This window comes from Hibiscus syriacus, unplaced genomic scaffold (genome assembly GCF_006381635.1).
Source record: "Hibiscus syriacus cultivar Baekdansim isolate YM2019G1 unplaced genomic scaffold, ASM638163v2 tig00110307_pilon, whole genome shotgun sequence".
NCBI classification, from domain to species: Eukaryota; Viridiplantae; Streptophyta; class Magnoliopsida; order Malvales; family Malvaceae; genus Hibiscus; species Hibiscus syriacus.
The window spans coordinates 1,481,521-1,507,508 of record NW_024062674.1 but is presented as its reverse complement, the minus strand read 5'-3'; the positions used below and the strand labels follow the sequence as shown (position 1 = coordinate 1,507,508).

The 25,988-nt window shown below is 34.8% G+C and overlaps 2 protein-coding genes and 1 pseudogene across 2 annotated transcripts; 1 reads left to right on the top strand and 2 right to left on the bottom strand.

The window, feature by feature from the left end:
- Window positions 1–1,275: 1,275 nt before the first annotated feature.
- Window positions 1,276–2,143, bottom strand: LOC120116909 (NDR1/HIN1-like protein 6). The gene has a single exon (XM_039137290.1). The coding sequence runs from the start codon at window positions 2,065–2,067 to the stop codon at window positions 1,318–1,320; it is 750 nt and encodes a 249-aa protein (XP_038993221.1). The 5' UTR covers window positions 2,068–2,143; the 3' UTR covers window positions 1,276–1,317.
- Window positions 2,144–3,982: 1,839 nt separating this feature from the next.
- LOC120116940 (60S ribosomal protein L3-1-like) lies at window positions 3,983–6,252 on the top strand. The gene is made up of 3 exons (XM_039137315.1): window positions 3,983–4,219; window positions 4,545–4,882; window positions 6,181–6,252. Exons 1-3 carry the CDS (start codon window positions 4,069–4,071, stop codon window positions 6,250–6,252), a joined length of 561 nt encoding a protein of 186 aa, XP_038993246.1. The 5' UTR covers window positions 3,983–4,068.
- A 692-nt stretch (window positions 6,253–6,944) lies between these two features.
- Window positions 6,945–16,674, bottom strand: LOC120116939 (annotated as a pseudogene).
- Between the last annotated feature and the right edge of the window lie 9,314 nt (window positions 16,675–25,988).

The window sequence follows — 25,988 nt, the reverse complement described above, 5'->3', positions numbered from 1 at the left end:
TGGAGATGTAAGTAAAGGTTCATTGAACAACATGTTTCAGTCGTGCTTTCAATAGGATGTGGTAGTGGTAGTGGTAGTTGAAGGGTGGGTACAACATTAAATTTGCAAGATATATTTAGGTATGTACAATAACTACCTAAATATGTGTCGATACATTTATAAAAAGTACTGATCCCAAAAACATCGAAACCCATAATTATAATGTAATTGGTAAATTTACAATGTAACCGGTATAAATTTACCGGTTTTATGAGAAAATAGGTATGCATAATGTATCGACACTTGTGGAACTTGTGTCGATACTTGTTGTCCAAAATGAATACCCAAAATGGTGCACACATAAAGTGTCGATACATTTATAAAATGTATCGATCCCAAAAACATCGAAACCCATAATTATAATGTAATATATAAATTTACATGTAACCGGTAGAAATTTACCGGTTTTATGAAAAAATAGGTCTACATAATGTATCGACACTTGTGGAACTTGTGTCGATACTTTTGTCCAGAATGAATGCCAAACGGGGTGCACGCATAAAATGTCGATACATTTATTAAAAGTATCGATCCCAAAAACATCGAAACTGATAATTACAATGTAATAGGTAAATTTACACTGTACCTGATATAAATATACCCGTTTTATGAGAAAATAGTTTTGCATAATGTATCGACACTTTTTAAGTTTGTGTCGATACTTTTTTCCAGAATGAATGCCCAACGAGGTGCATGCATAAAGTGTCGATACATTTAAAATTGTATCAATCCCAAAAATATCGAAACCGATAATTATAATGTAATAGGTAAATTTGCAATGTTACCGGTATAAATAAACCGGTTTAGTTAGAAAATAGGTCAATATAAGCGCTACCTATTATATTATATAAGCGCTACCTAATATGTTATTATATTTGATAATATTTCCGGTTAAATGCCTATTTTATTATATAAGCGCTACCTAATATGTTATTGTACTTGATAATATTTCCTGTTAAATGATATAACATAACCAGTCTAAATTTTAACCGGTCACTTGTTTAACCTGTCATACCGTTTTTTAGGCGCCGCACAACAGAAGTTTCCTTCTTCTGCTGGTTGCTTTGTGAGGGGAAAATCAATTCGTTTACCTACTCCACTAAAATAGAAGAGCAATCTTTCAGACCATTTTTATTTATCAGAAGAATTTTATTTTCATAAAGTGATAAATTTCTGCAAACAACTTGAATGTTATATCAACAGTACAAAATCAATGTGACCCATACTAAGCTGAATAACACAATGAGTACATACAAAATAAACTAATAAAAGAAAAATTTAGAGCTTCAATCTGAATTTGCAGTTACTGGCTTTAATGCTAATGATGTTGTTTGCAGATAAACTATCAACAGTCAATTTACATTCTCCCAATATCTTCACCTTCCTCATCTTTAACTTCCCTAGTTTAACAGCGACAGGGGCATGAACCTTAAGATCCAAGGGTATCTGTCCTGTTTGCTGCTGCTGTTGCAAGGCTGACATCAAAGTGCTTCCCGACTCGGCTTGTCCGGTTAACACCACATCCAACTTGGTTATGTTTTGGTGGCCTTGGTAGAACTTGGGCAATGACCCTTCACAAAGCTTTGTGTTTGTATACCACACGCTTAATCGCCCTCCTTTCTCATAGTATATTCCGATCTTCTTGTTCGGATTATTCGCCGTGATCTTGACGTCGAATCTCGCGTACAATGTCATGTCGAAGTTGAGCCTCAAATCGCTTATTCTCAGGCTGTCGACGGAGTAATTGGGGAGTTTGGGGCGGAAGGCAAGGTAGAGAAACCCAACAGTGGCACCCAGGATTATAAGGAGGAGCACAATGAGACTAATTGTCCAACATAGGCACTTGCAGCAACAGCTTCTCTTCTTCGGCGGCCTTGTTTGAATAACCGGAGCAGCATGTATCGGTGGACACTGTTGAATCGAGTTGTCTTTCTCCGACGTAGCGGAGCCACGAGGCTCCAAAGGCACCGTGGGAGGCGGTGCTTCGGTATCCACCACGGGATGAATTTTCTGCTGGTGATCTGTCATAATAACTACAAGCTTTTTCTTTCCTGTTTTCTTCTTAAACCAGAGTTCAACTCTACTAAAATGGTAGAGCCAAGCATCATATCATAATATAATAGGTACAGTTTTAGTTAGGTTACTTATTAGACTTACCTTTATCAACCTAGACGAGTACTTGTCTGCTAATATGATAGGTAAATTATCTTACTTGGTCATCCATTTATTACTTAGTTTTTGTTTTGATCACCAATATTAAAAAATTAAAGACAATGCTAATATACTAGATAATGTCACACTAGTATTAAAAAATAATTTTAAAAAAATCAAATCGGAGAAGAATATATTTTGTTGAAAAGTCAAACCAGCTTAAACCTAATCACATGGTACTAAAGCATATAGCATAGGAGGGTAGTTAAGCTAAGTTGCAAGAAAACACACCTTAGTTTTCCGTGTTGCAAACATTTACTTTATTCAACGCTGACATTTCAAGGAGATGGTTTAAGATGACATCATATGTAAGTTTAGTTGGCAAGATTTTGTTTAAATTTATACCAAAACCTTGAATAAAAATATCATCTTCGTTTGAAAGAACGAGGCATGGGAATGGAGAGGGAGGAGTGTTTTGGTTGATCATGAACAAAAAAAGTTGATAAATAAAAATATAAACATTGAAGAAGTAATATTGTAACACCTCAAATTTTAAAATTTAAATGTGATTTTCTCAATTAATTATTATTTTAGTCAATATTAAATGAGTTTTTATAGTCTTAAAGTATTCGGTTAATTTTTTATGAAATTCGACTTTTAAAATATTATTAGAATAATTCTATAAACTATATTATATTAAAAATATTGTAATGATTTTTTTAATAACAAATGATGATTTGGAAAATGAGTTAAAATATCGAATCCAGATTTTAAGCAATTTATTATTAAATACACTTATATATTAAATTTCAGTTAAAGTGTTGTGCATTTAAATATTTATTCGTGGGTATTTACATCGAGTGAATATCGTATAATTGTTTTATAAAATCGGAATTTTATTAGAATAATGTGATTGAAGAAAAAAAAAAGGCATAATGCAAATAAATACATCTAACGTTTGACAGTATAGGCAAATTTGTCCCTATTGTTTTTTTGAAACATTTAACCCCACAATATTTTATTTTGATTCAAAAGTCATTCCCGTTGGATGGAAACTGTTAATCAACTGACAGTCAACGGCTCCAACTGACTAAGCAAGCATATGTGGACACAAATGATGATGTGGGGTGCCCACGTCACTAATGTATGCTGACATGAAATTGATATGCCAGATTTATTTTGTTAAAAAAATTAATAATTTTTTTTTAAAATTTGTACCAATGAGAGAGTGTGGTGCATATTGAGAATAATGAATAAAAACCATTTTGCATGGAAGGTGAATCAACCTGGGGTAAGGGCGTGAAATGATATTCCTCTTGCTACCAGATCAAGCATATTACTCAATTTTGTAACGAAACAAAACCTTATTTAACCCATAATAAATATATAATTTAATTAAACAAAATAAAAAACGCATTTCAAATATCTCACAGCCATCCACAGCATTCGCCGCGCGGATCAGTCTCAGGTCTCTCCCTCTCTCTTCTTTGTGTCCGCTCAATCTTCGGCTTTTTTAGCCACATTTACATTGAAAATTGTGGAAAATAAGAGAAAATGTAAACTTTCGTCTCTGTTTTCTTTAAGAACATGAATTGGTTTCACTTTGAAAATCATTATCTTTTGTCTTAGATTAAATAACTTCTTTCGTTTTGTCTTTTTTTATGAATTTATTCATTTTTTTTATGGCGGTGAAGGTGGGGAAGAATGTCTCACAGAAAGTTTGAGCACCCTTAGATTTCTTCCCAGGAAGCGAGCTTCTCGTCACAGAGGAAAAGGTTATTTATCTTTTATTTCTGTTAATTTGTTCGTGATGTAGCTGTAGAAAACTATAGTTTTCTGTAAGCTATATTTTTTGTTATCTAAAAATGCAGTAATTAAATGATTATATATATGTTGGTGTTATTTTGGGTTGGTACAGTGAATGCATTTCCAAAGGATGACCCAAGCAAACCTTGCAAGTTCACTGCCTTTTTGGGTTACAAGGCTGGCATGACACACATTGTTCGAGAGGTCGAAAAACCCGGATCAAGTAAGTTGATTAAGTAACTAGCAATTTATTTCAGTTGTCCTTTCTTTCAGCTTTATAAACTCTTGCTTCAACATGTGTTGAGCTTTTTTTGGCTAAATTTTAATGCATTGGTTATGTTGATATACAAGGGAAGAAATTTACAATCAATGCATTATCTTTTATTGACTTTTGTGAAAACAGTGCATTGTAAGTAAAAAAAATTCCCTGGAACTAGTTTCTATAGGCCTTGGGTTATTCTGATTTCAAACATTTAAATTAATCATGTTTTAGCTACTGTAAATTTTTCAAATATTCAACCTAATTTGTATTCTTTGATTTCGTATAGAGCTTCACAAGAAAGAGACGTGTGAAGCTGTCACGATCATTGAAACCCCTCCTATGGTGATTGCTTGTGTTGTTGGATATGTCAAGACACCTCGTGGTCTCCGCAGCTTGAACACTGTATGGGCTCAGCATCTGAGTGAGGAAGTCAAGCGTAGGTTCTACAAGCACTGGTACAAGTCCAAGAAGAAGGCTTTCACCAAGTACTCAAAGCAGTACGAGAGTGAAGAAGGGAAGAAGAGTATTGAGGCTCAATTGGAAAAGATTAAGAAATATGCTACTGTTGTCAGGGTTTTGGCGCACACTCAGGTTTTAACAATGTTTCATTTAATCAGGGGTTTGGTTTCGTTTTTTTTTTCTTTTCTTTTTGTAAAATGCTTAGTTTTGAGATTCTTGAGATTAATCGTAAATGGTTGTGAGATATTTGAAACCCGTGTTTTATTTTGTTTAACTAAACTGAATAATTATTATGAGTTAAATAAGATTTTGTTTCATTACAAGATTGAATAGTATGCTTGGCCTGATAGCAAGAGACATTCCATTTCATGCACTCCCCAAGTTCAAGTCTCCTTTCATGTAAAATGGTTTTTATTCGTTCTTCTCAATCCGCACCAATAGGATAGTGACATGTGTTGCTCTTTCATTGGTACAAAATTTTCAAAAAAATATTAATTTTTTAACAAAAAAATTTTTGACGTGTCAATTCTACGTCAGCATACATTAGTGATGTAGACACGCCACATCATTATTTGTGTTCACGTGTGCTTGCTTAGTCAGCTTGAACCGTTGACCGTCAGTTGACTAACGATTTACATCCAACGGGATGATTTTTGAATCAAAATTAAATGTTAAAGGGTCAAATATTCTAAAAAAATAATAGAGACAAATTTACATATACTATCAAACATTAAGGATATTTGTTTGCATTATACAGAAAAAAATTATAAAAGAATGTGGTTGTAAAATTATTTATTTAAATAGGATAATTGCATAAGTGAGTGACTAAGATGCATTGTAATCCTGCCGTCTCTAGAGTGAAACACGACGTGCTATGCGTCTCCAATTTGATAATATTCCATCCCTTTGTTTTGATAAGATTTGATTCGCGTAAGAAATGGACCCTTTCTCAAACAGTCACTTCAACACATTATTATAATAAAATTGCCTTTATAGTCCTTAAACCCCTATCCCTCAATCCCTAAGCTATAACACCCACGATTACTCTCAGTATCCCAACTTCAAAATCTCATTGCCCACCTCAAACCCCACTGACCTTACCCTTACAGCCCATGAGTATTAGGTGAGGAGAAACGAGAGGCTGAAGTGGAGAGGCGAAACCGGAACAGAGTAGAATAGTGGGCACTATCTTAGACTTGGAGTAACAATTGAGTCTTCAAAGAAAATACAATCCAAAAAGCTTGAAAGCTTGAGGAAATCGAAAGCATGAGCAAGACCAAGCTGTGTTTGCGATTGGCTGCAAACAAAACTGTGGCTATAAGAGTTGGTATAAGTTTCGGGAAACTGGGTTTCAATTAACCTTTTTTCTGGTTTAAGAAAAATGGGTTTAGCAGTGGTTTATGTTTCATCGAGCTTAGTTGTGAATGATGATGATGTTACTAAAATGATGGAGGCGCTGGCAGTGGTTTGAAATATCAGCGGTGGAGAGTGGGTTCCTTCTGGATCCTCATCGAGCTGCTTCCCGGCGAAGATGAGATGTTACAGGTCAAGTGGAATGCCTTCTTTGTCCTGAATGATAATTTATTTTAATTTTAATTTTTATAAATCTTGTTAACTTTAATATTAAATTAAGCCACATAATCAGGTTGTTAGTACGAAAACGGCCAAGTGACAAGAAAAATCAATGTATAAAATCAAATTATTAAATTGAAAACTTCTAAAATACAACAGCTCAAAAAGTTTAGTTTTATATTAATGTAAGGAATAACGTTAGTTTAATTTGGATTCAAAGCAAAACTTACCCTAATATTGTATTTTTTTAGTGTTAATGATTTCAGATGAAGATTCTTCTTGAGGCAAAAAACCAAGCACCACAGAAAACTCAAAAAGGATTCATGGCAGAATTGGATCAAAGATTGAACAATACAAAATAACCAAACTAAACTTCATTGTTTTTCCTCCTGCCATGACATGGGTTCTCTATACTTGCTATCTAACTTCCGAGAAACCAAAGTGAGAATTAAGGCACTCACCTCATTCAACCAGCAATTACACCACCTGCATTCGAAAACACAGTTCAACCAGCCCAACCTGCACACATGAATTTCAAAATGCAAACGAATGTTACGTTTGTGAAAACACTTTTCATATGCCAACTTGAAGGCATCAAGTAAAAAATGACATTCAGAGTAGAGAACCCACTACCTACAAAAAAGAATATCATTTTTTCACACTTTCAGAGCAGCTTTGCGAACCATGGTTTCTTTGTGTATTTGGTGGCAACTCTTCTCAACAAGATCAAAAAGTTTTTCCAAGTTCACAGCCCATGAGTTTAGAATTTCATTGCTATCCTTTGCTACATGGAAGCACACAATCCCCATTGGCCGGTCAATCTTCGCCACCAGTGCCATAGACAACCATTTCAGACAGATGCTTCTCAGCTTCCTGGATTAAAAGGAATCAGTTTACTAATCAGGATGAAAACGACATGATTCCACGTGAATCTTTTTTATTTTGCATTTTGAGCACAAGCCTATGCAACTGTCGACTAATTCTAGCAAACTCAGATAGCTTGGGGGGATTGAAAGCATACAAACCTGGACAGTGAGACACAACAACTCTGCAAGTCTCTTCAATCTAATCCTTGAGTAGTTTTTTTTTTTTTTGAAACAATAATCCTTGAGTAGTACCTTGAAACAACAAGGATATTCTGAAAACCAAATTGGGTCGGCATCAAGAATGAGATAAGAAGTACACAAATGAACAAAATCATATAACACCAAGTTGGAAGGCAAATTACATGCTCAATAATGCGTTGTCTCAAATCTTCTGCAGCTTTGTCACCCAAAGAGCCTCCAAGCATGTTCTCATCTTCAAATTCGTCCTTATAAGAACTCCAAAGGGATGTCCACTGGACAACCTCCATCGTAACTAGCTGTTTCAATAGCAACCTAACACAGAAGAAAACAATTTGTTGTATTCAGATTGAACTCATTTCACAAAACGTACAGCTTGAAACATTCATGAGCAATAAATTCACCAAGGAAATACCTAAATTTCGGAATCTCAGAAAGATTCTTATCCTCCAATGTGGAATTAAGAAGGCTTGACTGCATTGGGTCATGTTGAGCCAGGATTAAGTACCAACAGATTTTTCTCAAGACCTGCAAGTAATAAAATGTATGAGAAATGCTCAATGGAGCATGAAATGGAGATATATTGAGATGTGCTTTACCGGTATCCATTGAGAGGGGTTTTCCCTGATGGAAGGAATCTCGTATATTGCCTTGTAGCAACGGCAAATTTCAAGGTAGTCATTGTTATGGGAGTAATACCTATAGAGATGAGGAGAACATAAGGTAAGTAAAATGCAACCACAAATCAAAAGAGGAGGTAATTCACAAATTCATTTCACCTCCAACCACTTTGCAGTTAGATAGACCCTAAAGAGAAATAAAGAAACTATGGTTCTCATTCTTGCATCCAATAACAGAACTAATTTACATCCCATAACAGCTTTAAATTTGATATATCTATTTTTCAAATTTCTATCACAAATAAATCTCAATTATTCCAATGACTTGAAAGTGCATTGGATATTTGATAAGATAACTACATAGAAAAACCAAATTGAGAACATAATTTCCACATAACATTGCATTCCATTGGAGGTTTGAAAGCTTAGGACTCATTAAAGTAATACCCAGATCTCTTTAGGTTTTTGATAAAAATTCTGCTTAAGGTTTTATTATTTCATACTCCCTTTAAATAAGGATCAATCTTATCAAATAAATAGAAACCTATTCTAGAAGGGAAATAGTTTAACTGAAATAAAAACATAATGAAAAAAACTTAAGGAAAGAAATGAAAGCATAATCTAAGGCTTAATAACGAACCCTTTCTGACATATATGTCACATATAACGTTACATCTAGAGAAAAAGCTTGTCCTCAAGCTTGAAGTCAGGAAAAACTTGACGAAAGTTCCCTTCCATTGCTAAAAGTCGAAACCAATTGGGGTCATAGACCTCCAGAAATTTATTATCAGTTATCAACACCATTGAATAAATCTAATCAAAATTCTCACCAGCATTCAGTATTTTCAAAAATAACCCAATAGATTTAGACCCATTAAACTTTGCTAATATGAAGTTGAAGGTTTCTTTTGGATTGAATATAAAGAAAATAACGAGTTGTTGGATGTGTCCTTCTAAGGGGTTAATGAATAAGACAAGCCAATTAAGTGGGTTGTCATTGACATGGTTTTTGTCGAAATGGGTTTAAGAGGGTTTGATGCATAGGATAAGAAAAGGAGATCAATAGAAGCTCTCATGGTTCGGTTTTGTTCATCTACCGTAGAGTTACAAAGCATTTTACCAACAATCAATTTATCTATTCCTTCAGGTATTTCATCAAACACTTAAAAAGTTTTGTTTTAGTAGTTATTTCTTTAACATGCTACAATATACGATCAAGAAACTGTTCTATATTTGTTTGCATGTGGTCAAGCTTCTTGCATATTTTTACTCGCTTCTCTACCATTGTTGTGGACCGTTGATTCATGATACCTAATAGTTACGTTTCATATTGCTAATTCAGCTCGTCAAAAGGAGACTGAAACCCTTGGACCCAGTAAAGGACCCAATTTAACGACTTCTCTAACAGTAACATACCGTATCATCATTTCATAGTATATACGCTTCAACTCCAATAGTGAAGGTATATCAGCAGGAGGCTCCTCTACAACATTGTCACCTTCTTTCGATTTCTTTTTCTCCTTTGAGGTGTCAACATCAAATACTCTAGGGCTGATCTTCCTTGAAAGAATCTGAGCACGAACATAATCCTGACAATCTAAGCATAGGCGAACCTACAAAATTAATTATAAACAATTTGACAGAATTATCATTCAATCTAAATCTAAAAGATACAATGATGTTAAAAACAAAAAAGGGCATGATCAAAATAAGATGCCCAAACTTGTTAAAGAATGAAGGCGATTTTCTCAGTTTTTGCCATGGCACCGAAAGTTTCCACCTGCAGTTCCCACCAATCAAATAGAAAGAAAAGGGGAGATAAATGCGAAGATCCAAGAAGCTATCATCGTATTATAGAGGAAACCAACAGCAACTTCCTGCATTAAATCTGCAGCTTCAGCAATAAGGCCCTGCTCTTCTTTAATCTTTGCAAGTTTCTTGATCAAGCTTGCTCTCTCAATTTCAACAAAAATCTACAGAATAAAGAAGTTTGTTTAGCCAGAACATTACAACAATAGACACAGTACATAAGATATCCCAAAAAAAGATAACATCAGAACCACCTTTCCAGCAGACACACTGTTCAGTGTCTTGATCAGCTCAATACGAGTTTCAAGATTTGGTTTCTCATCAGTGTATTGCATTGCTTGCTGAACCATTGCAGTAACTGCCTGCAGAGTGCATATAAATAAACAACTCCATTAACAGTAGTAATGTTCATCAATATAACCTCCTAAATGTTGCTCTGATAGTTGATAGAAAATGTTCAAGACATTAGAAAACAATTAATTAAATAGCTGCGGCAATATGTCAACTTCTCTGCAAAACTATTTTACTATACTAAAAAGTGTGTTCGGGATGGGAGCAGATCTAAATTTAGGAGGCTCAATCTTAGTTTCAAAAGCGCGCCTAAAGCGCCAGGCACAGCTGGACACGGAAGAAAATGCCTCCGGAATGGCAGGTGCAGTGCAGAACGGCAGGCGTGCGCTTCCCCCGCTTTTGGGGATTTTCTACATGAGCATTGGACGCGCGCTTACTGCGCCTTTAGGGGACAGATTTCAATTAAATAATAATAATGATTTTTTAATTATTTTAATAAAAATAATATATTTTTTAGTAAAAAACCCAACATTCCATCTTTACCCACACCACCCTGCCTCCCGATATTTCTTTTAACTTTCAACAGAAGAAAACCCTAACCCAGCCATCACCACCACAGCCACTGCCAGCCACCAGCCGCTAGGTACATTTTGGTGCCCACTTGTGCTTCAAATTGTTTTAGGATGCAAAAGTTAAGATGCCACCCTGCCTCCCGATATTTCTTCAGCTTTCCTTATTAAATACTCTTGTCTTGCGACTGTTTGGTGCCCGCTTGTAGTTTAATGTCCCAAATCGGAAGTATATTCCGCTGATTATTTCTTCAGCTTTCCTAATTGATTCATTATTTATAAAAAGTATAAAAATAAAAATTGAAGGATAAATTTTGAAGTAACATGTAGTACTCTTTTAATATCCCAAATCGAAAGCAAGAATTAAATTCATCATAAACTCGATTTTATTTTTTACTAAAATCCACTGATTATTCATTATAGAAGTAAAAGTAGATCAAAAAACTTAGAAATTATATCTAGAAAGAGATGGGTGGGAATTCAAAATCTAGAAGAGCCATACATGGATGTGATGGCAGTGATGCTCAAAACATTTGAATTGTTGTTTCCTTTGTTTTGACTTGTGGTTCTTGGTTGTTTATTTTAATGTATCAATAATTTTGTTTATATTATTTTTTTAGTATAATGATATTGAATATTTTGATCTTTAAGCATCTATAACATGATTGTCATGTAGTTTTGAGTGTAAGATATGTTCTATAATTGATTTATAAGTTTTTTAGTATAAAAGTACACCTCGCCTACAAAAGGCATGCGCCTAGGCTCCAACGACCCTTTGCGTCTCGGTACGCCTTTTAAAACTAAGGATTCAATTCTGAACATAAGAGCTGATTTCGACTCAAAGGTTCAATCCATGATGTGATTTCAGTTTCATTCAGTTACCCTACAGGTCTAATTTCAAATGCAATGACCCCTAATATAGAAGGGCTTGTAATGATTAAAATGAGTAGGATCATAAAACTCGAGTAAAGACAACAAATCTTATCGGGTATCTGTTTTCAATTGTGAAATGGTCATTGACATATCCACTCAAAGAACTATCAAGACAAATAATCTGTTCCTAGGCCTTATAAAGACTGAAAATAAAGGTTTAAGACCCCGGAATAAGGGGCTTTTGGGCTAGAAGAGCTAAAAACTGTGAATAAGGAAAGTTATGAATGTTAGAGTTGTTATGGATCGAGTCAAACTGTGGAACCGAACAGAGGAGAAATAGTGAAGCTTCATAAAGAGGTGCGTGGCTCTTATAAAAGAGATTAAGGTTGGCTTATATATTATTTAGAAGAAAAAAAGGGTAGCCACTAGTAGGCCACGTAATGTTGACTTATTTAAGTGTGGAGGATGAATAGTGAACCGAGAAGGGCAGATTGTAAAGACAAAATAGATTTCTAGAAACATCAGAGCTCGAGAATATGAAAATACAAATGGATTAAAAACATCAGAGCTAGCCAATAAGCTTCCTTATTACTATTTACCAAAACAAAAGCTTCCTACTACAAAACTATCCAAATAAATAAGCAGAAATACACATTTCATGTTTATAGATAGAAAATAAAAGTGTGCATTCATGCAAGGAACCTATTGACTACAATTTAGTGGTTCTATTTACTATTCTCCTTATTGACACTTGACACTTGACACCTTCATCTCAGTATATCACCAGACAAAACTCTCATCATGAATCTATCTGGAACGAGATTACAAACCACAATCTTCATGGTCTTTCCTTTAACTTAAACTCTAATGAAAATAATTAGGAGTGTATTTGGTTTGGTTCGGTTAGGTTCGATTTTTTAATAAAAGTTGAACCGAACCTCAATAAATGATTTTTAAAATTAAAATCGAAACCGAATGGTATAAAAATCGAAATATGTGAAATTGAATTTTTCAGTTCGGTTCGGTAATGCGGTTTTTGATAAACCGAAAATATTTTAGACGTACTTTAATTGGGCTAAATATTAAGCCATTAGGGGTAGGTGGATAACCGGTTGGACATTAGTTTGAAGTTCAAACTTGTACTTCGGTTCAATATGGAACAAGTGGGTTCCATATGGAAAATCCGAATCGAACCGAACCGAATTAAAACACTTGAATTTCTAAATCAACCCAAAAATCGAACCGTAAAAGGTAAATCCGAACCGAACCGTTTTACTTAATTCGTGTTGATTTTTAATTTTCTTGATTTCGTTGCTCAACAAAAAATTTACTAGAGCTAATAATCAGTCATCTCCTCTAAACAAGGTTCACAAATATATGAACAGCCTCCTCTACCAATAAAGTGCAAATATCCAGTCACATGCCTACCCGCTATTCATTATAATAAAAGCAATTGATAGCTGCCTTATTTTGTTATTATTTTACTTTTAAAATGTTCCTTAATCGATGATTTTTGTGGTTTATTTATCGTTTTAATTCATTTTTTGTACAAGGCACTAAATTTTAGAAATTGCATTAAAAGGATAAATTATGTAATTTTTTTATTTTCGAAATCAAGGCTGGATTAGTGGGCATGACTCCAGACATGACAAATCTGACGAGGCGATGAGTAAGCACATTCTAGAAGGTCCAGTCAGCGCTTCTAGAAGAACGAATGGATCAGCCACGCGTTTTTTCAATTCGAAATTGAGTTAAACTCATGTTTTAGAATATTAGTTTAAATATTATATTATATTTTATCTTTGTTTTTAGTATTTTAGTTTAAATAGTTTTAAGTATTTTCATTAGGATTTATCTCTTTATTTTAAGAATTATATTTTCCTTATTTTAAGAATTTTAAAGTCTATAAATACCTTCTCAAGGTAAGCCTAGAAACACATTTAGAAATCATTCTTATTCTTTCTCTAGTTTTTAATAAAAAAATTTCTTTTCTTTGAATTCAAAGTTCTTCTTTGTTTTATTTTTTATTTTTTTTATTTTCAAAGATGCTAAGTATGACTTTGGTCATGTTTATTGAAATGTATATTTTACAAAATTGTCCTTGTAATATATTTTTTTAATAAGTTGAATTCTGAATATTCAAATGAAAATATTTATATAAAAATTCATAGGAAATACATTATTTTTTTAATTTATATATATTTTTATAAAATTTAAATATATTAAATTTATATATATATATTTTTTACAAAATTTAAAATATAAATGTGTAGAATAAAAGAGTAAATATATCATATATTCTTTTAATTCTAATTAATATTAATATTTACATTATTTATCTAAAAATATATTAAAATTTTACATCAACATTTAATTAAAGAAGAATACGAAAATTTTAATAGATGAATCATTTTACTCTTACCAAAATGTACAAGGGTTACTTTATTTTTTCCCCAGAGATTATTTTAAATTTATTGATTAGAAAACACATCAATATATTATTAAAAAATAACAATAATTTTAATTTTAATATCTAAAATCATTTAATATCTATATTATCTAATCTTTCAAAATAATTTTTAAACTGTTATATACACAATACCAATTTAATATCATAATATTTGAGCATATGAGGAGAGCAATGGATATAAACAAATTTATCGATATTTTTAACTATAATTTATTGATTAGTTTATTGTATTTTCTTTTCATTTTTAACTATTTTTTTATTAGTTATACAAAAATTTATCGATATTTCATGGTGGTCTTGATTTGATATAAATAAATTAAAATTTTTAAGTTCATTTTCTTGATTGTTTATCCTTATAGTAAGGTGCTTTTGTAATTAATAAGAATTAGTAAGAGTAACAATTCTTATTTAGGAATTAATGAGAGTAACAATTTTTATTTAGAAATGTAATGTAGATGAATTTAATTATTTGAATAATTTATGAATGAAACTATGTAAAACACTTTTCTCGTTACTAAATTGAAATAATTTTGGACAATGAACACAATTTATTTTCATGATCTTTCAGAGTATATTGAATTTGAGGTGTTGTTCTTCGTCTTTGTTTATGTTAGCAACAATAGTAGTATTAATGATGATAATAAATAAAATACCCAATGTATTTTTTTGGTATTTTTTGTTTGGATTTTAACTTATTTTTTATTTAAACAGTGATGATAATAAATAAATAGAATGTAAATACCTAATAAAACTTGATAAGCCTCACATTGCAAAGTTCATTATTATCGATAGCAAAACAAGGAAAAATATAGCATGTTTGGAAAAGTAAAAATAGCAAATTTGAAAAAGTAAAGATACCATAACTTTTGTACATGCACATTCCATATTTCATTTAAATTTGTCGACATTCAACATAAAATGTGCATCAAATACTTGAATGGAAATCTTCTAAACATATGAACTATCCATGTTATATAAAAAAATTTCCCCATATAATGTTTATAAGCTTACATATTTTGTTTAGCTTACAAAACAAAAATAAGTAGAACATTAACCCTCAAAAGCAACAATAATGTTCAAACTTACAAAAGATAATATGACAATCTAAAGTTAAGCATCTATGTTGGCTATATTATATACACAAAAAATGGTCAAAATCAAAAGCATCTTAATATATACTTAGTGAAACTAGATAAAACATTTGTGTCCATATTCCAAAGTCAAAATAAAAAAGAGATCTACACATCTATAGAAGGGCCAAAGTCAAAAGGATGATCGATAGGGATGGCATTCAAGTAATTGCTTGATCACACAATCTTTTTTAAATTCTTTTGGCCAAGAAAAGAAAAAATATACCTTGTGCGCATCTTTGCTAATATACTCTCATGCAGTAAGCATTTCATCATTGGAAAGTGATAACTTTGAAAAAAGGCCATATTTAGGGTCTTTTCACTTAAGTTATTGACTGTCTAAAAGCCCATATAGGATCATCTAGATGCATTTAGGAGCATGTAGCTTCATGTGGTGGAAATATATTTTGTTGTGGCATTTTATTTTGAAATAGGTGTTGCTTTATGGGGAAGGTGTGATGATGTGCAGGATTTGGAAGCAAGGATAAGCAAAAATGAATTGCAGTGACATGATGAAACTGCTCAGCAGAATGCAAATGCCAAATTAGACGTCATTTTGGAAGCGAAAAATATGAAAAATGATATTTTTAAGAGCTAGTTGTCCTTGTCTTCATGTGCCTTCAGCTTCCAGACACCTAGGAGGGAACATCTGCCACCTTGGTCGGCATGCATATATGATCAGCTATCAGCCTCCCAAGATGGACCATTGCCAGTTGCCTAGGGAACCACTGGCACTTTTGCATCACCCTCATGTGAAGGGAACCAACCTAGGGTATCTTAGGAATTCTGACACAAACCTTTAGGTTTATTCTCCACTATAAAAAGAAGATGAAGACACCAGATTAAGAGACTTGAATTTTTAGAAAAGAGTGAAGAGGCGACTGGAAGAAAAAGGTTCCTTATTTTTCCGTCAATCGCTTTTGCCATGGCATTCCTCCATTAACAAGCTAGAGGGAGTTGTGAGCTGGCATCTGAGAGGAGCTAGCGAGCTAGGGCAGTTCGTGGTGGCCGAAGGGAGCTCCGGCAACGCACGTCGAAGGCTTTTCCTCCATCCTTTTGTTGTTTACTTTTATTTATCTTATTTGGGTTGTATGGAACAGATTAATTTCATGCCTTGTTGCTTGGAATAGTTGAACCCCACCATGAACTAGTCTTATTTGGTGGGAGTTCCTTATGGATATTTAAATTTTACTTTAATGGATGGTTGTTTTTGTATGTTAATATCTATTTTGTTTATGATGTTTAATGCCTTAAGGTTGTAGGAGCTATGAGAGTAGCCATTCCTTAGGAGATTGCTTAGTGTTCGAGAGAATGGCTAAGTAGCATATTCTTAGTGTACGAGAGAAACTAGGGAGAATCTATATAAGCAAGGGGTTCTAGGTAGTAACTAGGCCTGATCCAACCTTAGAGATAAGGCTAGGATTTCAGTCGATTAAAATGAGTAGTGCTTGATCGAGAGGTTAGATGTTAGTGCTGCCGCTAAAAGGTATTACCGTGACATATCCTGTTATCTGGACAAATATGATCCCTGCATTAGCTAACACCAATAGGTTTTCCATGGTTTCTGAAACCTGTCGAGTCCCTTGACTAGAGATAGCATAAGGCATCTTTAGTAAACTCTGTCGGGCAGATAAGGCATAGATGTAAGACCATCCTCAGAAGTATACTTGAATTTTCTAAGTGACTCCTATCATTCATTCCCATAGTAGCTTGTTGTGTGAGGAATCTAAAGTCCTGATAATCAAAATCATTGTTTACATTTTGTTTTTGCCTTTACATTTTCATTTGATTGCACTAAAAACAATTTAATTTGTCACGACATTTCATCCATTTTCCCACGACATCTCTATTTGCTACCATATTAACATCATTACATTTTCACAACATCCATTTCGTTTTGCCACAACGTTCTCATTTGTACATACACCATTACTAACTATACTTAGGGGAAATAGTAAATTGCTTTAACTAAACTTATAAATTTCCTCCAATCTATGTGGATACGATACTCACTCATCACTGTATTACTTATTCGATTGTGTATACTTGCACATATTTTCATGACCATATATATTAGTCACAATTCGCGGACAAGTTTTTGGCGCCGTTGTCGGGGATTGGCAAGTGGAAGTTAATTAGTTTTGTCATAACATTTTAATTTTAATTGTTCATTTTTGGTATAGTTTTACTTGTTATTTCCTTGTCTTTTTCAGTTTTTTAATTTACGTACTCAACGTGCTCAAGCAAATATGTATCAGATCGGAAATCAAGGAATTGGTCAAGAGAAAGATCAGAATGCCAAGGTAATTTCGAATGCTGGGAATGCAAGTAGGCCTCGTACTATTCGAGATAACTTAAACCTTATCATAGATGACCTAAATCCTGGAATTGTGGTGCCCAAGATTTAGGCAGCCCACTTAGAGCTCAAATCGGTTACGTTCGACAAGTTGGACTTGATTGGACAGTTTGGTGGTACTCCTCATGAGGATGTAAGGTAACATGTTCGGGTATTTTTGGAGGTTTGTGCAAAAAAAATTCTATTGCTTAATCCACCGAATATGAACAACCATCTTAGGAATGTCATATCATCTTTTCGTCAAGGCGATGAAGAGTATATGTATGAGTGTTGGGACCAATACAAAAGTTTACTTCGCAAGTGCCCCAATCATGGATTCCATGACTATACTCAAGTTGTGATGTTCTACAATAGAGTCAATGCACCCACGAGGATGATGCTAGATGCCTCAACAAATGGGACTTTGCTCAATAAATCACCTGTAGAGGCATTCGACATTTTGGATAGGATTGCCAATAATGATTATCAGTTTTCATATTCAAGGTTTAGAGACGGGCGAAAATCGCCTGGGAAATTTGAGTTAGATATTTCAGTTTCCGTGTTCGGCCAACATTATGCCATCATCAATATGTTAAAGAATTTACAAAAATCAAGTGAGGTAAAAGAAGTGAAGATAGCCAACTCAACATGTCTATTATGACATGGTATCACTATGAGAGTGAGTGTCTGACCAATCAGGAGTCCATCAAATATATAGAGAACTATAATCGAGGAAATAACAACCCCTATTCTAACACCTACAATTCTGGATGGTGTCATCATCCAAACTTCTCTTTGGGAAATCAAGGAACCAGCAATGCTAGTCAGCTCGTTGGGCAGCAGAACTTCAGTGACTCCTAAGGTTCTCAAATGAATATGCCATGAAATAATTCTAATGAGAGAGTGCCATCTTCATCTAACACAAGTTCTTTGGAGGCCACAATGCAAGATTTTCTAGCAACCATGAAGAACATAGTTCATAACCATACGACCTTTATAAAAAGCCAAGAAGCTTTGCTTCAAAGCTACAACTCGTCTTTGAGGGCCTTGGAGGGCCAGGTTGGCCAAATTGCCACAACATTACATTTTTTTCCAACATGACAGTCTACCTAGTGATAATGAAGTCACTAAGGCTCAAGACATAGAGCATTGTGGTACATTTATCTTACAAAGTGACACCAAATTCTATAATGATGCTAAGTTTTAGGGGAAGACACTCGAAGAGCCCGACCACGAGATTGTGCATGAAGATCCAAATGTGCAAGAAGATTCACATTCGCTAGAAAATAAGGATAATGGTTCAAAGAGTGCAGCCAATGAAGACAAGAAAAAAATTTCCACGGTAAAAGAAAAGCCCCCATCAGTTGGAGTTGATGACCAAAGGAAAGCTCTAGAATTTTGCCGACACAAATTTTTATGAACTGATATTCACTTGAAGCGTGATGAAGAAGATAAAGATGAGCTCGAGGATATTCCAAAGGACATGAGTCAATCTAGCTTACCCATAGCTAGACCAGGTATGAAATTTGAACATTTGGATTATATTGAATTTACTCATCCTAAACCCTAAGTAACTGCCCATCTGTCTAGGCTAAAAATTATAAAAGAATTAAGGAATGAAATGGAGATTAAGGAAAAATCCCTATTGAAAAATTATTATTTGTCACGATAATTTTGTGGTATGCTGACATTGTCAATTTTCTCGTTAGTGTTGTTTTGCTTCTTTACTTGAATAGCCTAGGAAAGAACAAGGTCATACACGATGGTGACTATTGTCATAGGGATAACTCTGACCTCTTTAAAAAATTTGATTCCCAAATGATTACAAGTTACCTCCGCAAAAAGGAGCGAAAAGAGATCTCATTCCACTATCATTCAGCTTCATATAAAGAGCACTTTGAAGGAGAGAGGACCACTGCAAAGGTCCTATAATTCAGATGTGAAAGACACGAAACGTCATGCCAAAATATTCTGAAGGTGGAACTGTTATATGTGTGGGGCATTTTGGTCTATACTAATGCTCTGATCAAATGCGACAAAACTGCCATAACAATTTAAGATGTTTCGGAAAGAACAGACTCCCAAACATGTGGACAAGGGTAAAGGCCCTAAAATAGCTGCACCTACTTAGAAAGAAGACTCAATTGGTGTTGGCACAAATGATGACATTACTGATGATGTCCACCCATCTACACAAATGCCACGATAAATTGTAACACTTCTGGCCAAGCAGATCCTAGATCAAGTGGTGAATATGACCAGCAAGCTGATGACCTTCTTTACTTATATAAAGCAATGGGATGAGGATGTAGCAATAGCCTTCATGGAGCTCCTTCCATATGTAGCTCTTGATCTTCCAGTCTTCAATGATACACTTTTATAAACATCTATAAATGCCATGACATCAGAATATGATCAATAGCCAGATAATGAGGATAACCCAAAAGATGTTAACTCAATCCATACTGTGCCTACAACCAAGCGACAAGAGACTGAGCCCTAACTACCAACTCTGACAGTACCGCCGCAGCTCACGAAGCCACACAATCCAACATAATCGGAAATGTCGTAGCAATTCCCTTTGCACAGGAGTCGACACCGTTTGAAGAAGGTATTTGAATATGAGGAACCTCAATTCACCTTGATCCCAGAAGACCTTAGGACACCCTACTGCACCACCATCAGATTCTAAACACTTCAGCCCCACCCCCATTATGTAAGCGCCCGCATCGCATAGCCGCACGATAGCCATAACACCACCACCATAAATAGTCAAGGTACCTTGCATTGCATTGCATTTCATAATATGTGGACTATTTGTTACTTAATTTTTATTTAGCATTGAAGACAATGCTTCTCTCAAGTTTGGGGGAGATAGGGTTCCCAAGTCATTGCTTGATAGTATTAGTAAAATGAATATACCATGACATTAGTAAGTGTTTGAGTTAGTTCCTAGAATAAATTAATGATGCCCAATGATGATGAACTCTGTATGGTTAGAATTGAATGTACATGACTGTTAAGGATGATAAAACCAACTTTACCACTTGCTTCTTTGTAACTTTTGATACACGATTGTATGTTTTCTATCCTTAAGGAACTTAGAAATTTTTTTATAAGAGAACTCTTGCATGTCTTGGCATAAAACTTCGATAATATCATTGAATGATGAAAACCCCATATGTTAAAAAATGAATAAAAAAATTGAAAATGATAAAAAAATTTACAAATAAATGCTTTGACATATCTGTAGAGTGACACTCCACTATGCAACGACATTGCTTGGAAACTGCATTTAAATAAATGGCAGCCATGACATATGAGTGAATGAAAGTAGTCACGGGATGACTCTACCGGACTAGCTCAGGGGTGGAAGGTATGCTCCCTTTTACCTAGAGTGTGGAATGGTAGGTGTGATGAGATGACTCCCCTTGTAACAGTTAAAAAAAGAAATAAAACAACGTAGGAGTAAACTTATAAATGTCATGGCAAAACAAGAGAGCTTGCTTAAAAATTTTCTAGATTTGTTAAGCATGGACTTGATATAAACACGCACACACTTACACAAAGGATCTTATCCTGGGGGAAAGTACTTGATTTCTCAAAATAGTCTAGCGTGTTGAAGCCAAATATTCTGAGGGCTGGAATTATATCCCACATGACTAGCTTGAACCTGAACTTGCCATGGTATTTTTATTTTGCTTAATACTATTCATTGCTTGAGGAAAAACAATAGCTTAAGTTTGAAGGTGTGATAACTCCGTAAAAAGGCCATATTTAGGGATTTTTCACTTAAGTTACTGACTGTCTAAAAGTCCATGTATAATTATCTAGTTGCATTTAGGAGCATTTAGTTACATGTGGTGGAAGTATATTTTTTTGTGGCATTTTATTTTAAAGTCGATGCTGCATTATGGGGAAAGTGTTTTGTTTGATGATGTGGAGGATTTAGGAGCAAGGATAAGCAAAAAGGAATTGTTGTGACATGATGAGACTGTTGAGCGGAATGCACATGCAAAATCAGACAACATTTTGGAAGCGAAAAAGATGAAAGATGATATTTTTTAAGAGCCAATTGTCCTTGTCTTCACGTGACTTCAGCTGCCAGACACCTAGGAGGGAACATCTGCCACCTTGGTCGGCTGATCTTATCTGCACATATGCCCAGTTGCCAGCCTCCCAGGATGAACCACTACCAGCTGCCTAGGGGGACCACTGCCACTTCTGTATCATCCCTCATGTGAAGGGAACCAACCTAAGGTATATTAGGAATTTTGACATAAACCTTTAGGTTTATTCCCCACTATAAATAGAAGATGAAGCCAGCAGATTAAGAGACTTGAATTTTGAGTAAAGAGTGAAGAGACGACTGGAAGAAAATGGTTCCTCATTTTTTCGTCAATCGCTTTTGTTGTGGTATTCCTCTATTAACAAGATAGAGGGAGTGGCGAGCTAGGCGTCCGAGAAGAGCTAGCGAGCTAGGGCAGTTCGTGGTGGTCGAGTGGAGCTTCAACAGCACCAGTTGAAGGTTTTTCTCTATCCCTTTATTGTTTACTTTCATTTATCATATTTGGGTTTTATGGAATGAATTAATTTCATGTCTTGTTGCTTGGAATATTCGAACCCCATATTGAAAATAATCGGGTAAAAAAATAGAAAGAACACAAGAATTTTAACGAGGTTTAGCAATGTGCTTACATCATCGGTGCCTTAGGCGGTGCTAGAATTTTATTCAATTCAATGTCTCATAGGTTTATGTTACATCTCCTTTTATAATAAATAAACCTTGGTACATATTTACAAAAATAACCATGTACCGTACCACGGGGCCTACACCCCCAACCCACATAATCGTAACCCTCACTACGAGACTTTCTTTGTTATCGGTATATTTATGAGCCATACCTAACAAATCTCCACCTTGGTGAATATCCTACCCCTTAGAATTATTCAATGTGGGTTAGGTTACCTTACTTCTTTAACAACTCGAAACATTCAACAAGTCCAAGCAATGCATGAACTTGTCTATCGTAACTGGCTTGGTGAACATATTACCGACATTCTCATCAGTATGTACCTTCTGAAACAAATTATCTCTAGATACAACCAACTCTCTGATCTTGTGAAACCTTACATCAATATGCTTAGTTCTAGCACGATATACCTGATTCTTAGCCAAGTGAATAGCACTTTGATTGTCACAAAGAAACTAAACTCCACCTTGATGAACAGCGAACTCCTTCACTAAACCAGTAAGCGATAAAGCTTCTTTTGTAGCTTCAGTCGCTGCCATGTATTTAACTTCAGTTGTAGATAATGCCATAATAGATTGAACAATTGACTTTCAACAAATAGGCCCTCCACCAAGAGTAAAGACATACCCTATCGTAGATCTTCTATTATCCAAGTCATCCTCATAGTCTGAATCCACATATCCTACAACCAAAGGATTATCTTACTGACTACCAAAAACATAACCTGTCCCACAATACCCTTTAAGTAAATAAAGATCCACTTGACTGCTTCCCAATGTTGCTTACCAGGTTTAGACATGTACTTATAAACTTTACTAACAACATGAGCTAAATCAGGACGAGTACATACCATTACATACATCAAGCAACCAACATCATTAGAATACGAAACCTTTTCCATATCTTCAGCTTCATTTTCTGTCTTAGGGCATTGTTCTGGTGAGAGCTTAAAGTGATTCACCAATGGAGTGCTCTCTGGTTTTGTGCTGCTCATCACAAACCTTTCTAGCATTTTCTCAACATAACCCCATTAAGATAGCCACAGTTTCCTTGAGTCTCTGTCCCTGTAAATTTCCATTCCAAGAATTTTCTTTGTAGCACCTAAATCTTTCATATCAAATTCTTGACTCAATAAAGTTTTCAAACTAATAACATCATCCATGTTCTTCGCAGCAATTAACATATCATTAACGTACAGTAACAGAAAAATAAAAGAACCATCATCATGGCTTTTAACATAAACACAACAATCATACTCACATCGCTTGTAGCCAATGTTGATCATATAAGAGTCAAACCGTTTGTATCATTGTCTCGGAGACTGTTTTAAACCGTACAAAGATTTCTTCAATCTGCAAACTAAATACTCATTTTCATGTTGAATAAAACCTTCAGGCTACTGCATGTAGATATGCTCCTCTAAATCACTATGCAAAAAAGCAATTTTAACATCCATTTGCTCTAAATGCAAATCCCAACTAGCCACCAATGCAAGTACTGCTCGGATTGAAGTGTGCCTGACCATAGGAGAAAAAAATTTATCATAATCAACTCCTTTCTGTTGTGAAAAACTCTTTGCTACCAAACGATCCTTGAACTTCTCCCCCTCTTTTTTTGTTACTGTTGGTTTCTTCTTATACACCCATTTGCAACCAAATAGGCTTCTTATCCTCACGAAGGCAAACTAACTACTATGTGCGATTGTGATTCAAATACTCTATCTCCTGAACCATGGCAACCATCCACTTGTCATTTTCCTGACAAATAACAGCATCGTGAAAAGTAACCGGGTCATCACTACTAACAGTAACTGCAAAAGAGACCAAGTCTTCAAAATCCAATCTTTTCGGAGGATTTATATTCGTCTGTCTCACCCTGTCATTGGCTAGACTATAATCCTGTAAATCAACCATAGTTGAACTACTAGAATTCGGTTGAGAAGTTTCTATTTTCTCAACTGGAAACTGCTCGAAATCCACCACTGTCGTGTCTTTCTTCTACTGCAACATGGGTTGTTCATCAAAAACAACATCTCTAATGATCACAATTTTCTTCGCAACTAGATCCAGAACTTGAATCCTTTGAAACCTTTCTTGTAACCTAGAAAAATACACTTATTCGATTTTTCATCAAGTTTAATCTCTCATCAGCAGGTACATGCACATAAGTAGGACAATAAAAAATCCATAAGTGATCAAAAGTAACATCATGACCAGTCCATATCTCTTCTGCAACTTTCCCAGCCAATGATGCCGTTGGCGATCTATTGATAAGATAACACACCATGTTAACAACCTCAGCCCAGAAGTGTTTGGGAAGCCCCGCATTCAACCGCAAACATCTGACTCTTTCATTCAACGACCTGTTCATCCGTTTTGCAACACCATTCTGTTGTGGTGTCTTGCGCACTGTTAAATGCCTTTTAATCCCATGCTCTTTATAGAAGTTTAGAAACCTTGAAACTATGTACTCTATACCATTATCAGACCACAAACACTTGATTTTTTTATCCTATTTGGTTTTCTACCTCAGCTTTCCACAACTTGAACATCTCAAAAATGTCAGACTTCTGTTTCAAAAAATACACCCAAACTTTCTGTGAAAATCATCAATAAAAGTAACATAATACCTAGATCCACCCAGAGACGATGTCGTGGAAGGCCCTCATACATCAGAATGCCCTTAATCAAGAATCCCTTTAGTTGTGTGCTTCCCTGTCTTGAAACGAACTTTAGTCTGTTTACCAAGAACACAATACTTACAAAAATTGATCTTACAGCTTTTAATACCATGCAACAGATTTCTTTTATGTAATTCAGCCATACCACATTCACTAAGATGAGCAAGACGCATATGCCACAGTTTGGTAGTATCATCACAAGACAAACAGAATAAACTCCACCTATAACGGTACTCCCTAACAATCTGTAAATAATCCCTGCAGTCATCTTTCCTTTCATCACAATCAAAGCTCATTTAACAATCCGAATGGTTTCCCTATCCTCATCAGCCTTAGGGATAAAACCATTATTGTGCAAAGTGACAAAAAAAATCAAATTCTTCTTCAAATCTAGGATATGCCAAACTCCACACAACGTCCGAACAGAACCATCATACATCTTAATTCTGACATCACCAATACCAACAATATTGCGACGTCGATCATCACCCAAATAAACAGAACCAGAATCAACCGACCTATATGTCGAAAACCATTCCCTATTTGGCATGATGTGATAAGAACATCTAGAATCAATAATCCAAGCATCTATCAATTGATTTGTTGAAATAGAGAGCATATCACCCTCACTGCAATCAGAATTGTCATCCTCGACCACATTCACAAACTTGGATGAGTCATCAAGCTTCTCATCAGTCTGATTTTTCAACTTCGGACAGTCTTGCTTCATATGTCCCGCCTCCTTGCACTTGTAACAATGAATTGTCTTCTTGTACCTAGATTTGGATCTGAAATTTCGCTTCCCAGACCCTACCTTCTCTGGCTTCCGTCCACGGTCTCAATTACCCTTGACATATAAGCTATCAACTTGAGAGCTTTCCACTGCATTCTGATTCCACTGGTTGTGGGCCAACAAGGTTGCAGTAATCTCATCAACTTTAATAGTCTCTTTCGTATATGTAAGAGTAGTCACCATGTATTTGTAAGAGGGAGGCAACGAACACAACAAAATCATCGCTTTATCTTCATCCTCAATTTTTGCATCAAGCCAAGCCAAATCAGAAATGATTTGAATGAAGATATTCATGTGTTGCACTAAATTAT